Raw genomic sequence first — 13,422 nt, 5'->3', positions numbered from 1 at the left:
ATGTTTCACCTGGCCTCTGGAAGGTAGCAGGTAGAGGCACAAATTTCTCTTCTCCAGCTGTTTCTGGGACAGATGTTGAATGTAGCAGCACAAGGCTGGCTGCAGTTGGCTGGTGCTGTCTCATCCCTATGGGCAGGCGAGCAGGAGATGTTTGTAGTGGTGTGGCCAGACTCTTTTTCCAACTGTGAGCTAATGCAGCTCCAGAAGCCACTGTGTCACTTCCAGTAAAATCCTCCCTTCCTCTGCCTTCCTTGCCTGGTGTTGAATGTCTCCATTCACTCTTCCTCAGCTTCCCCCTTGACAGACATAGTATTTTGAAATAACTTATTTTCTGAAAGCCCTCAGAGAAATTTGCTCCATACAGAGAAGTGCTCTGGCTTGGCCTGCTGGGTTGTAATCCTCTTGGGACAACCCTGTGCAGTCTTTTGTGGTGCTGGCCGCCCCTTCCAGATGGCTCTGGGAGCCCCCTGTTTGCAGAGCCTCTCTGCCCCCTGGGAAGAGCAAGGTGCCTGAGGCCCTTTGAGGGATGCAAAGGGACAACTGCCTGGGCAGGTGCCACAGTCCTGGAGAGCATGTCCTCTTGGCTGGCTGCTGCCTCTGATCTGTTTATTCCATTGTTTTCGGATGGTTTCAGAAACATCCCTCCTAGCGAGGGGGTGTTCCTGCCTCATCCCGTCAAGCCCCTAATCTTTCTCTGGGCTGAAAGACCTGGCAGGTCATTCACTCGCTGTGCCAGCATGTCAGAGCCTTGGCTTGTAGCCAGGCTCGTTGCATCGGCATGAGCTCCTACCGGCCTCCAGGCTGAGCCCCTCTGGCTGCAGGGCTGTGCTGCTGGCTGGGTAGTGTGTGTGGGCATTGGAGATCTGCAGGAGGAAGGCGAGGAGAGGTGGTGGTCCACCAGAGGTGGAGGTTTATTGGTGCCAGAGCAGAAAAGCAGTACTTCTGTTGAAACTGGAGGCTCTGGCTAGGCTTGGGGTGGGGTGTGAGTGTGGGGCAGAAGCTGGCTCAGGCCCCCCAGGAGGGGTTGGGCCTGGGGAGTGGGGTGGGGGTGGCCGTCTTGTATGTGCAGCTGCTGTGCCTGCTTATGTACAGCTGCTGAGCCCGTGGGATGGAGGCGGCTCTGGGGGTTAAGTGCTTGCAGCCTTGTGAATGCAGGGGGAGTTTCCTGTTGCTGCTGGGCAGGAGGAAACTACTTCCAGCTGTTGAGGGGAGGACTGCTGGAGCTGGAGACACTGGCCAGGGAAGAGGACTGCTGGCTGCTGAGATGTTGGCTCTGCTGAGCAAGCACCTCCTGGTGACAGGGCTGGGGGGGAGCACGTAACCCCTGTCCTTGCACTGGCAGCTGCTGTGGTGGCCCCATAAGGTGTCAGTGATGCTGCTGCCCACACCAGGCTGCAAGAGAGGCTTCCTGGCCTGTGTCAGGGCCAGGAGACGACCATGCCCCAGAGCAGTGTGGTGGCCCCAGGCTGATGAGCGAGGGTGCAGCTGTGCTGGGTCCCTCTCACAGGCTAATGGAGAAGTGCAGGAAGGCATGGTGTGCGTGGCATCAAGACAGTGCTTTGGTCATGGCTCTAGATGGGACTCCTCACTGGGAGGAGGGTCTTGGTAACGTCTATGCCCTTGATTTGCCTCCACCCAAGGCTGGACTGACTGGGATGTACCTGGCTGCTGTATCATGAGGCCATCTGGGAGCTGACTTGGTGGCACCTGCTTGCCTCAGAGGTGTCTGGCAAGGAGTCTGACAGCCCAGTGTGCCTGGCTACAAACAGCCACCTCAACTGTGGTGCTACTGCCTGAACAGAAGCTTGGGATCCAGCAGACCTAACCTGATGGGCTGATGAGAGGCTTCTGCTAGGACAGAGCCTCTACGAACTCGCAGGGCTCCTCCATGTAGGAGCCATCATAAGAAGAGGGACTCGATGCTCACGTTTGGGGCTGTTCAGTTACTAGCATCGCAGCCTGTGTGCTGGTGGAGGCTGGACGGGCACAGCAGGCAGCTGTGCTTTCTGGGAAGCATGTGCTTATTGTTCCCTCCAGCTCCTGTAAGGAGGCTGTAGTGTCAGGGTCCTGGCAGTCTGCCGCATGTCTCTGCGTGAAGGAGTGAATCAAAGCCTCTGGCTTTGTACCTCTGTTGGTTGTCAGGCTTCTGCTTCTTACAGGGGTAAAGGGAGTAGGGTTTGAGGGGACCTGCTGTGGATGTGCCTAGCCTGGAGAGTAGTCCAAGAGCTGTCACCAAGTCTCTAGGTCTCCTAGTCTCCAGTTCTGCCTCAAGACCCGTGTGCAGCTTCTGGAGGTCTAATGCAGTTGGGGACACAGGTTTGCATCTCCACTCCTGGATAACTTTGCAGCAAGGCTTGCGTTGCCCATGTCATGTAGTGTGCTGTCTGCTAGGTAGCTGAAAAATAGCCAGCTCCTGTTTCCCCTTCATTGCCAGCTGTCACCCCAACCAGGAGTGCCTTTCTTGATGTCCCTTGCATGCTTACAGCCTGCAGGGGAGACCGACCCTGGCAAGACCCAGCTGGCAGAGTTGCCCTTGCTGGGCACAGCCCGGCAGGGGTTAGATGAGCTGTAAAGCCTCTGCCAACCTGGATGATTTGGTTGTGGCCACAACTCTTCCTTTGCCCAGATGACCTGGGACCTTGCTTCAAGAAAGTCTGCCTGTCCTCAACCCAAGGGTCCCTCTTACTGGAAGAGTGCCGTGTGCTGGGGTTGGAGCTGGTCTGGGAATACTGGTTGGTTTTGTGTTTTTTTCCCCCCTCTGGCCCTAGAGTGGTGCATGTGCTTGGGAGGGGAGCATCTAGCCAGATGTGTTCAGGCAAGGGGACAACCTGGCCAGGATGGTCTGCCAGGGGGAAAAGTTCACACTGGGCTCTAGGGGGGTTTCTGCCACTCCTAGCAAAGTCCATCATTCTGCTGGTACCCAGAGCCCTGAGCGTACCTACTGTTCTTGATACCTGTCCGTGATGAGGCTGTGCTCTCCTCCCACCAGCTGGGGAGCGAGGAGAGTGAGGATGGCTGTTTGGCTGCTGTGTTTCAGCTCCCCTTGCAAACAGCACCAGGGCTGAGCTCTGCTAGCAGCTCCTGCTGCTGGATCTGTGCTCAGTCAAGCGGCACAGGCTCATCTCCCCCTGCTCTCAGGCATGAAGCTGCTAACTCAGCCCAGCCTGATGTACCAGTCTTGCAGACCAAGCAGGAGCATCTGGATGCCTGATGCTATTCTGCTGGATGTTGCCAGCTTGCTGCATCTATTGAAAGGCTGGAAAGTGTCTGTTCCCATGCCTGCTCATCAGGTGCCCATCTAGCAATCCTTCCTTGGCAAGAGGCAGGCCTGAGCAGTAGATGTGGCAGCAAAGACCTGCCAGGGAAGCCTTTCAAGTCTTGCTGGCTTGCAGCTCTACCAAGTTCTTCCTGTGATGTGGTCTGCCTGGAGCCTGTTCTGATGGCTAAGTTGTGGCTTAGAAAACTTCATGGGTCTCTTCTGTGGTGTGTGAGCCAGTTCTTACCCCATGAGTGTCATGTAGAGGTTGTCTGGCTTTAAGTGTGTGGTCTTGAGATGCCACCTTCTGCTGGCTGAGGGCAGAGTGGCCGCCACCTTGGGGTGAGCCTCCTCTGCCCTGCCTGAGTGGGGGGAGAGACGTAAACTTGAGGTGTTTAGGGGAGTGGGAGTGTGCTGAAGGGGGAGCAGCCCCTCTTTGCACACACTTCTGTAGTGGTAACCTTCACAGACAGCTTGGTGGTGAGGAGCTTTTCTAGCTTGAATGGTGGTGGTCTGTGTGTTGTAGTGAGCTGGGACCAGGTATGGGGTGTGAAATTGGGGCTGTCTTGTGGTCATGCCAATAGGCAGAAAGTACTGGAGATGTTGGGGCAAGCCCTGAGGTGGGGTGCTAGCTTCCATCTTAGACAGGTGGGATCTTGCTGTGCTTGTGAAGGGAGGACCTGGCTGGGTCCTGGTGCCTGGTGAGCCTGAGCCTGTCCTTGCATGAGCCACCAGAGCTGGCCAGCGTGAGACTGGCACGCTGGGTAGTGCTGGCACAGTACAGCCCTAGGTTGGGATGCTACTTGAGTAGGATTTAGGGCTCACCTTGGAGCCTCCTTCCCTGTGCTGGAGACCATCTTTACTCAGTGGACCTTGTACATGGCCTGAAGAACGTGAAGGTTTGGGCTGTGGTTGAGATAATCCTGGATCATGGACCTGTGGCCTGGCTTTCTTTTCCAGATGCGCTGGTATCCTCCCTCTGAAGCTACTCAGCAAGGATGGAAGTCTCGTCAGTTTTGTTAGTTCATTAGTAAGTAATTAATCACTTCTTGGAGCCGGGTCCTTGTCTGTCTTGTCCTTGGACTTTTGAGGGGAGGAGGGATGGGAGCTTGGGCTCAGCCCCCGGCATCCACCCTAGGCACGCTGCTGGGTTACACTGGTGGGTGATAAGGTGGGAGCAGGGAGACCCACTGAACCCAGAAAGGGCTGTGGGTGCCGCTCACCGCTGCTCCTCTCCTGCAGTGTTTCTCCTCGGCTTGTTTTCTTCCTCCCTGCCTCTCCGGAGGGATGTGCCAGGGACGATTGCTCAGACTCCTCTCGGTTTGTTTTATGGCCAGCGGACAAGGCGCCTGGCCCCAGCGTGCTCCTTCTGCCCCGGGGCTGCCAGCATCCCCCCCTCCCTGGACTGTGAAGCCGCCGTGGCCCCCACCACGGCCGTGCACTGCCTCCCTCCATCCTGACATTCTTCAACATCCTTCCTGACTGAGCTTCGTGTCCAGCCAGGCTGAGACCCAGCCGGGGGGGCTCAGCCCCGGGCTTCCCCAGGCTCGCCCTGCCCCAGCGGCTTGGCTGAAGGAAATGAAAGGCAATGGGTTTTGCATGTTTTCTGGCATGAATTAAAACACTTAACTTGTGTATGTGTGAGTGTAAGTTTGTTTGTTCTAGCATTTGTGTAACCGTTAGCAACAGGTCCTTGGCCCAATGGATTGATCCATCGAGGTTTTCATCTTGCTTCAGTGAAGACTTGGCTTTGAGAAATACTAACTGTCCTTGTCTCACCCCTTCTCCCACCTCTGCCCTTCCCTTCCCAGTATGACCAGAAAAATTTGAAAAATGTTTCCCCCCCCACCCCCCCCCCCCTTCCCTCCCTGCCCCCCAAGTACAATGCACTGGGTTTCTGTTCTCATCCATTCTTCTCTGGTTTTAAAGTCAGGGTTATTTTTTTTTTTCTTCAAACTTCTATATATAGAAAGGCTGTAAAATATCTAACTTTCCCCCGCGCCCCCCCCCCCTCCCCCCACATCTTTCTGATTGGAGAGCATCCAGTCCTGCCAAATAATCAGCCATCCTTATGGGAATACCGAACAAAAAAAAAAGTACGAGTATTTTTGTACCATGTGTAATAAGGAAATATTTATGCATCATAAAGAATTTCTTGTGTGTTTGTGTGCAATTAATTATTATTATTATTAAAGAGAAATTGTAATCCTGTAAGATAAGTTAATGTTTAGTTAAAAGCTTGAAAGAGAAGGGTTGTCTTCTGTAACAATGATTCAGTCAGGCATAGTATACAAGAAATTGTGCAATTTTTGTTTTAGCATCTTCTTGCTTGGTATTGGAGTGCTTTAAGTATTATGCGACCATGGCTGTCTTGCTTGTATTAAAAGATTTGAGAATAAGTTGCTATATAATTGCTGATCCTATGAGAATGTGAAACTGGATAATATATGAAATGCAACAACAAAAAAAAAAATTATACCCAGAGGCTGCTGTGACTTCTTCTGTGCTCTGTTGTGTTTTCTTCTGGGGTTGGGGTGCTTCAGGCTTGGTCTTTCCCCCGCTCCCTCAGCCCTGCCTGGAAGGATGCAGGCTGGTCTAGGATGCTGCAGAGGCCCATGAATAGGTTGGGGCATCTTCCCTCCTTCCCCATAGGAGAAGGGCAAGTCCTCACCCGCATGGGCATGTGTTGAAGGAGCTGTTGAGGCTGAGCTTTTGTGTAAGCCCTCTCAGAGGCCTCCAGCAGCCTTTTTTTGGGTGCTTTTGTTTCCCCCCGCCATTTCTGTGCTTGCAGAGGCTGAGGGCCTCCGTGCCAGCGCTGTCCCTCTTCCCCCTGTGGTGCAGTGAGCAGAGATGGCCATAGAAGGCAAACATCCTCTGCAGCACTGTGCGCCTGGTGCAGGGTGCCCCAGCCGTGGCTGCTGATGTCTGCTGGTGGTCTTATCCATACCTGCTGGTGGTCTTATCCATACCTGCTGGAGCAGCTGTGGGAGCTGCAGCCCCCGGCAGAGGTGGCTGCCCCGGCAGGATGAAAGCAGGGCCGGGTGTTGCTGCAGATGCACTGGAGGCAGCTTGCTTAAATTCTAGCAGGGTGGCCTGGGGGTCCCCTCACTGTGCCAAAGGGGTCTCCTGTGCCTCAGTGGCCACAAACCTCTGTGGTGAGGTGCTCCTAAAGCCTTCCCATGCAGCTTCCCACTCCAGGGATCAGTGTTTTCCTCTTCCCCCAGGGCTTCAAGGGCAGTGCTGAGCAAAGGTGAGGAGCAGGGAAAAAAAAATAAGAAAAAGCAAAAGGCAGGTCTAAAAATAGCCCTGCTGGCCACCATGCCTGGGAACAGGCTTGGCTGAGTGCTGCTGCTTCAGGAAGTGACTTGCTGTGGGGCCACAGGCTGCCCAAGCCAGAGCAGCACTGCCAGCCCCTTCCCCATGGGATCTTCCTGCCTGTGGTCCAGGCAAACCTCACTCCTGCCCAAATCCCAGCTCCTGCAGGATCCGTCCACATCTCGCAGCTCTGCTCACCTAAGCAGAAACACCCTGGAGAGCAGCAGGGCCTGGTGATGGAAGTGTGCAAGGTTTTAAATTATAGAGGAGATTTTTTTTTTTAAAAAAAACCCAAGCCTTTAGCACATGCATTAACGTGGCCAGGCAATGAATAATTTATGCCTGGCTCTATTAAGCTTTTACACTGGGACCCATGCAACACGGCTCGCCTTGGAGCTAAAGTAGGTCACGTCTGCTCAGAGGGTCCCCGGGCGTCCCCCTCCCTGGCTGGTGCAAGCATGGCGCAGGCATGTGCACACACACGTGTGTGCTTGCTGCCTCGGTGTGTCTGTGGCTGCCTGTGCGTGCGTGCAATGCCCCTGCCCCTCCCAGGCTGCTCAAGCGTGTGTCCTGCTCAAAGGGAAACTCTCTGGGCAGTGATTTGGGGACAGCAAATGTCCCCAGTCTGTGGGTGGGATGAAGCTCCCGGGTGGAGAGAAGCTCTGGATGGGGCACAGCCTCATGGCATCATCAGGAAAAAGGGTGCAGGTTGCTGGCATCCAGGTCCTTTGGTCCTTGGCACTGCCAGGACCTGTCAAGCAGTGGTCATGCAAGAAAGCAGCCAAAAAGAGATGAGATGGCGTTGGGGCTGGCAGAAGAAGGAATAGGGAAAAAGGCTGGGTTTTGATACACTTACATTTCACATTTTACTGGAAATGCCCCCTCTCTTTTCCTTGTTTTGAAGGTGGGACAAAAAAAAAAAAAAAAAAAAAAAAAAAATCCATCTGGGAATTTTCAGACCATTTCCTTCCAAAAGTGCTGTTCTCTGCCGTGGCATGTGGTCGAGGCGCTGCAGCAAGGAGCACTTTGGAAACAGAAAATCCAGCTGTTCTGATGCAAAAAGATCTCTTGGCATGGCCGTGCTGGACAAGCTGCCACGGAGGTGGCCTGGGCCCCCGTTTGGACTGACGAGACATGTTCGCAGCTGGCCAGGGTGTCTTCAGGGGGGGCAGATGCAGAACTCAGTCCCTGCTTGAAACCAGAGACATAGAAAAGGAGGCAGGTCACTTAACATCTGCTTTCATCTAGGGACCGGCTGGTCACAAGAGACCCCAGAGTTCCCATCTCCGAGGTCAGGAGCTCCTTGCAGTGCTGATGCCCACCTTGTGGTCCTTCATATTTTGCTGATGACTAAGGGTACCCAGATGCAGCGCAGCCGTGCGGGTTGCATGATCTGGTGCCTTCAGTCCATTCCTACAGGACGTGATGAAAACCAATTCAAATGGCTTCTGCAAAGGATCAAAATGGCTCCTGCAAACCTCGGCAACTTCCATCTGCTGGTCTGCACCGGCAGCGCAGGGAGAAGAGCCTCTGTCACCATCTCCTTTCCCCAAGGCATCCCCCCTCGCTCAGGCTGAAGCCTTTTATGGTTGAAGACCATTGATATCCTCCCAGTTGTTTGTCCCTTGGGCAGACACCAATGGCCACAACTGTGAGGAGACTCAGATAGCCCCAGATCCGTGCTGCCTCAGGCTTTAGCAGCTACCGCTCCCAGCTGACTTCTAGCTCACTTAATGTTGCTGGGATTTCCCTGGAAAATGTGGGTGTTCAGCCTTATGAGGATAAGGAGCAGGTCTGCTGTGGTCAGGGACCATCACATGCACTAGCTCTGTGGACCCCCAGCCCGTGGCCAAATAAAATTAAGGGCCAAGCTGCTTGATGATGGATGAACTTGGCAGCACACCTCCAGAAGAAGCAGGTTTGGTTGGTGAGTGTATAAGGAGGCTTACCCAGGCCAGGAGCATCACCAGGGAGGCAGAAAGAGCTAGGAAACGATGGAGACCAAGCAGGGGGGAGAAAGCACGCTGTCTGCTTCTTATCTTGCATTTCCTTCTTGCACATGTTCCCTCTCATGAGTTTTGCTTACTTACAGGGCTCAGATACCACCACACTGTCTTACAGCCCCCAAAATACCTTTGCTCTCCCCCTGCCAACCAACCACCATTAAATTATTCCCCAACCCAGCAAGAAGTCTGTAGAGACTCGGGAATGGCACCCCAATACCCCAAATGGTGAGCACGGAAAGACACAGGTGATGCATAATGGACTGCACGGGGGTCATATAGGTTTGTGGGGACAAAGTACACCCTGCACAGTAACTACTGGTGAAAGGTGAGTGGTATCAGAGCCCACCCCCAAAGCGACAGATCACAGCCCAGAGGGACTTTGGGGGTCACGGTGCTGCTGTGATGGAATCCCGCACAAAAGCCTGTAATATTATAATGGTAAGTGGGTGGCCAGAGGGTTATTAGTTGGAGTTACCTCTGTCCTGATTCAAAATTCAAAAATAGATGGGATCAGGTCGAATCCTCAAAGAATAAAACTTCTCTGAACCAATAAGGCTTTGTTATTTCTGATGATATGATGGAAAGGTCCTCCTGGTCTGTGTTGAGTCACAGCGTTAATAAGATGCACAGTACAGTGGGAAAGCCAGGAGGTGGCATCCCAGACCTGATCACACAAACCAGAACACTTTCCCAAGCAGGAACTTAACAGGCGTTTGCAGCTCGGGACAGTGGAAAAACATACATAGGTTTGGTCCTGCATCTTCCTCTCCGCCTTGGGATGGGGACAGTGGAAGTACTTCAGACAAAAAAATCTTTGTATTAATAGAGGAAAATCTTTTTACTTTTCTGGTCAGCTATAGCATTGTGACAAAAAAATACACCGAATCTCAGTAGGCTTGCGCGGTGGGGGGTGGGGGCAGTGGGGGGTTGTCACTAGCCCAGCCTGGCTGTGGTGGGACCATCACCACCATCGACTGACTCCAGCCATTGACTCGCAGCTTGGTCCGGCTGAGCCTGGGAAACCCTGGGGATCACCCTCTTCTGGGTGCCTCTCCCAGTGCATAGCTTCTGGTGTTACTTATCTAACCAAAAAAGAACAAAATATAACACTTTTGTGATGACATAGCAATGACACATTCAGCTCTTTACCAGGCACGAGGCAGTGGGAGCCACCCGACCTTGCAAGTGGGCTACCTGGTCCAGCTCTTTTGGCAAGTGAGGCTGAGGAGTGAGATGGGTGGAAGCATCACCACCACCTGTTGAGGAATGATGGCAGAGGGCTGATGAGCGTTGATAACATGCAGCTGTGGCCTTGCCTCGAAGGCAGTGCACGGACAGTAGAATCTGCCCGACGGTAAAAGCCTTGTTGCAGCCTGATCGCTTGCTTGTGCTGCACCACCCCACGATGACGCTGGGTCAGACAGCAGATGGCACTAGGAGATTAGCTCAGGAAGATCTGAGCAGATCGGGATGCCTGGAGGGAGCAGAGGCCACCGCTGGACTCAGATCTCAGCCTGGCACAGGCTGTACGGCTGCTGGACAGGAGACCGAGAGGAAAGAACGGCTGCAGCATCCCAGCCTCCTGGGACAGGGAAACACCAGCCCCTGATAAAAACCTAGAATTGTCTTCAAATACATCCAGAACATCCTTCTCCCTTGGTCTGGGGCACACAAACCAGCAGAAATCCCAGCTTTTCCTCTGTGTGCAGATGGACTGGAGTGTGCAGATGGACAGTGTGTTTGAGCTGCTACAGGAGTCCACAGCTCTCCCCTTCCCTCCATTTCCCATGGTCTCTAGGCACAACAGACTGAGCATGGTTAACCTGGTGGGCTTCATCCACTGGGCTTCATTGTGATTGAAACATTCCTTTCATCCGCCTCTGGGTCACAGGAGTGAGTGAGAACTCCTGAACCTCTCGTGGGGACCAGCTCTTCACTCTGCTCACCCAGGACAGGTGTTTTAACAGGCAAAGGGAGGACAACAGTTTGTGCCAACGTGTCAATGCCAAATGGCTGCTGCAGCAATTACTGACTTTGAGGGCATGCTGGTACCGTGACCAATGTACTTTCATCTGTCCTTTGTCCTTTCACTGTTCTTGGTGTCCCGCTGAGGACTGGGTTGGTTGCTCAAGGGTCTGTGGGTGACAGCGTGGTCCCCCTCATGCTCTCTTGGTGAGGTTGGTACCTGCTGTCCTCTGCAGGTGCTTTCCCTTCTCTGCTGGCGAAGACAGGAAAGCCAGCCCTCTGTCCACCACCAACTGAACTGATGCAGGGTGGGCTGGAGTTTCTCAGGAGATCTGCCAGCCCTGCCAGAAGGTGGACAGGGTCTGATCCGAGAGGCTGTCATGGGACCTGCCAGCCTTAGGGACAGGTGCTGGGGCATCATGAGCAAGGCTCCAGGCCATGCTACTGCCTGGTGTGTTTTTCCGCTTGGAAGCTGTGGATACTGACAACAAGTGCTGGAAGTCCTCCTGCAACTGGCTTTTCTGCGTGTTTCCCCGAGGCAGCAGGGAAAAAGCTATGCATGTAGGCCTGAACTGTGGTACCTAGTGCTGATTCTCCACAGGTGATACGGAGTTGCCCTGTATGGAGAAAGCACATCTTAGGGTCATTGATGACTTTCAGGTTACTGTGAGTTCTCAGCAGCCGCAGCAGTGGCCGTGACTTGCATATGGCTTTCCAGGAGAGAAAGTTGAAGGGAAGGAGTGAGCTTAGACGGCTGGGAGAGGCTGTCAGCTTTGCTCTGTCCACAGCACCCCTGGTTTCAACCTGAGCTGAATCATGCCCTGCTTGCCTCAGCGAGTGTCATCACTGCCCGGCTCCAGGAAGACCAAGTAGCTGCCACCTTCTCCCTTCCAGGGATTGGTTCATCTCTGCCAGTGCTCCCAGGAGGCCTCTGCACTGCTGAGTGGCCACATGTGGCATTTTACAAGATGCCTGCTGTCGCAGGGGGATGCCAGCCAATTCATCCCAGCATCTTACCCTGGGGTCAGGCTCTGCTAGTGCAGACAGCCTGACCCGCAGGTGCCATCACTGGCCAAAGTCAACAGCAGTCAGCAGTGCTTCCGTGTGCTTGGCTTGATAGGGCCCCTGATGGGCTGACAGACGGCTTGATAAGGCATCCCCACATTGCAGGAAATTTTGCACCTTCACCCGCCTCCCTGCCAGTCACCTGCAGCCAGTGTTTTTGTTTTCCAAACCCAGACCTGACTGTAATGAGGAAATACAGCCTCTGTGCTGGAGGACCACCTCCTGAAAAAGCAGGAGTGAACCGTAGGCAGTGGAAATGTCTCCCTGGAGTAGGTCTTCCTTTCCAAGATGCTGTGGCACAGGGGTGTGAGCATGTGTCCTTTCTGCTGTCCAGCAGATGCCCGTGGGTTTGGGAAGCAGGTGTCACCTTCACCTGGAGAAACACACTCAGAGTCCCTGACCGGCTGTTGGGAGCCCATCACCCCCATAGAAGATCCCCACCGCTTTGTCCATGAGGCCAGGCCACTCAAAAAAAACCCCTTTTGGTTTTTATCCTCACTTTTGGATGAATGAAGACCAGTCATGGTGAGGGCTTCAGGGACAAAGCAGCTGAGACCTTTGGGAATGGGAATCGCTGCTTGGCTGATTTGCCGGCTGCCATGCTTTCAGAAATGTATCCCAGGCTCAGAAAGGCTCTGGATACCATGGTTACAATATTCAGCAGTGCCCCTGCAGCTGTAACGGTTTATTTTTCTCCAACTATCCTAACTGGTCTTACTGACAAATTTATGTCTTGAAAAGAAAGCAAGTCGTTCCTCTAGAAACCAGTGCGTTTATTAACCTCACCACCATCACAGCAGCTTGGTCTTTACAGGGACATTAATAAAGAAGAGCACCTTCAGTCCCAGGGGCTCGTTTCTGCAAGAAAACCACTCCCAAACAAATCACTGACCATAAGTCATGACTAGCCTGTTCCTAAACTAGTCCTTGCATTTGAGTCCTGAGCTCATCAAAATGCTGATAAGGGCTAAACAGAGTAAAATATGATTAAAGTTTAATTGAACGCCTCCATTTTTGGGTTACCCTTCCGGTGTAGGCACTTAGACATGGGCCGGGAATCAGTAAGGAAATACTGCTTTTCCATGGAAGTTGCCACCTTTAGGTACATTGCCTTTTTTGCAGCAGTTTGGAGGAACTGGAGAAAAATATTTTTGGTTTGTGGATCAGCCTGGCTGTGCCAGCATCTTTCTGAAATGCAATAACTGGATTTCAAGAGATGCATCTTAAAATGACCCCTTCTTGGCTTGAAATCAGCACTTTGACGTGGACCTCTTTCCTTAATATTAACCGACAAAAGGCTTACCTGGAAATTCCAGGGACCACTGGGCCTGTTGCCTTGGTTTCTTTTCTCAAAAAAATGTTAGTTCTGAAAAATTTGCCCTTCTTACAGATTGAAAGGTTACAAAGGCATCTCTTGGGAAGATGGACCGAGCTCATGTGATGGATTTGGCTTTGTTAAACAGATATGGGAAAGCTTATTTCCAATATATGTAAACAATTTTGGTGGTCGAATCTTAAAAACTTTTAGCATTTAACTAAGGCTAAAAATCCTTTCTTAAAATTTAACATTTTTAAATTGTTATTTTTTATTTCTGATGGAGAGGTCTGGTGTCTGGGGAACGACGAACCACGGCACCTTGGGAAAGGAGTGGGGGTGGGGGATTCCAGTTGGATACAAGGGAAAAAAATCACATTTGCATTCTTAACAAAGATTATTTATTGTTACAAACACATACACAAATCCAAAGCCAGTAAGCAAACTTTGGGTATCTGAAGAAAATATGTTGTGGCCAGAGAAAGGCGACCTCCCAGAGG

The 13,422-nt window shown here is 52.6% G+C and overlaps 1 protein-coding gene across 3 annotated transcripts in view; it reads left to right on the top strand.

The window, feature by feature from the left end:
* Positions 1 to 5,740, top strand: part of RBPMS2 (RNA binding protein, mRNA processing factor 2) — a 29,465-nt gene extending 23,725 nt beyond the window's left edge. Inside the window, exons 7-8 of one of the 3 annotated variants that reach the window (XM_040601709.1) lie at positions 4,217 to 4,286; positions 4,594 to 5,740. In XM_040601709.1, the coding sequence (XP_040457643.1) occupies positions 4,217 to 4,279 (63 nt within the window). In that variant the 3' untranslated portion in view covers positions 4,280 to 4,286; positions 4,594 to 5,740. Of the gene's footprint in view, positions 1 to 4,216; positions 4,287 to 4,498 lie in introns of those variants that run through there. The other 2 variants (XM_040601708.1, XR_005828995.1) reach the window with 2 other exon arrangements.
* Positions 5,741 to 13,422: the final 7,682 nt, after the last annotated feature.

This window comes from Falco naumanni, chromosome 7 (assembly GCF_017639655.2).
Source record: "Falco naumanni isolate bFalNau1 chromosome 7, bFalNau1.pat, whole genome shotgun sequence".
Taxonomy (NCBI): Eukaryota; Metazoa; Chordata; class Aves; order Falconiformes; family Falconidae; genus Falco; species Falco naumanni.
The sequence above is the reverse complement of the archived record's forward strand: the minus strand, read 5'-3'. Positions and strand labels throughout refer to the sequence as shown.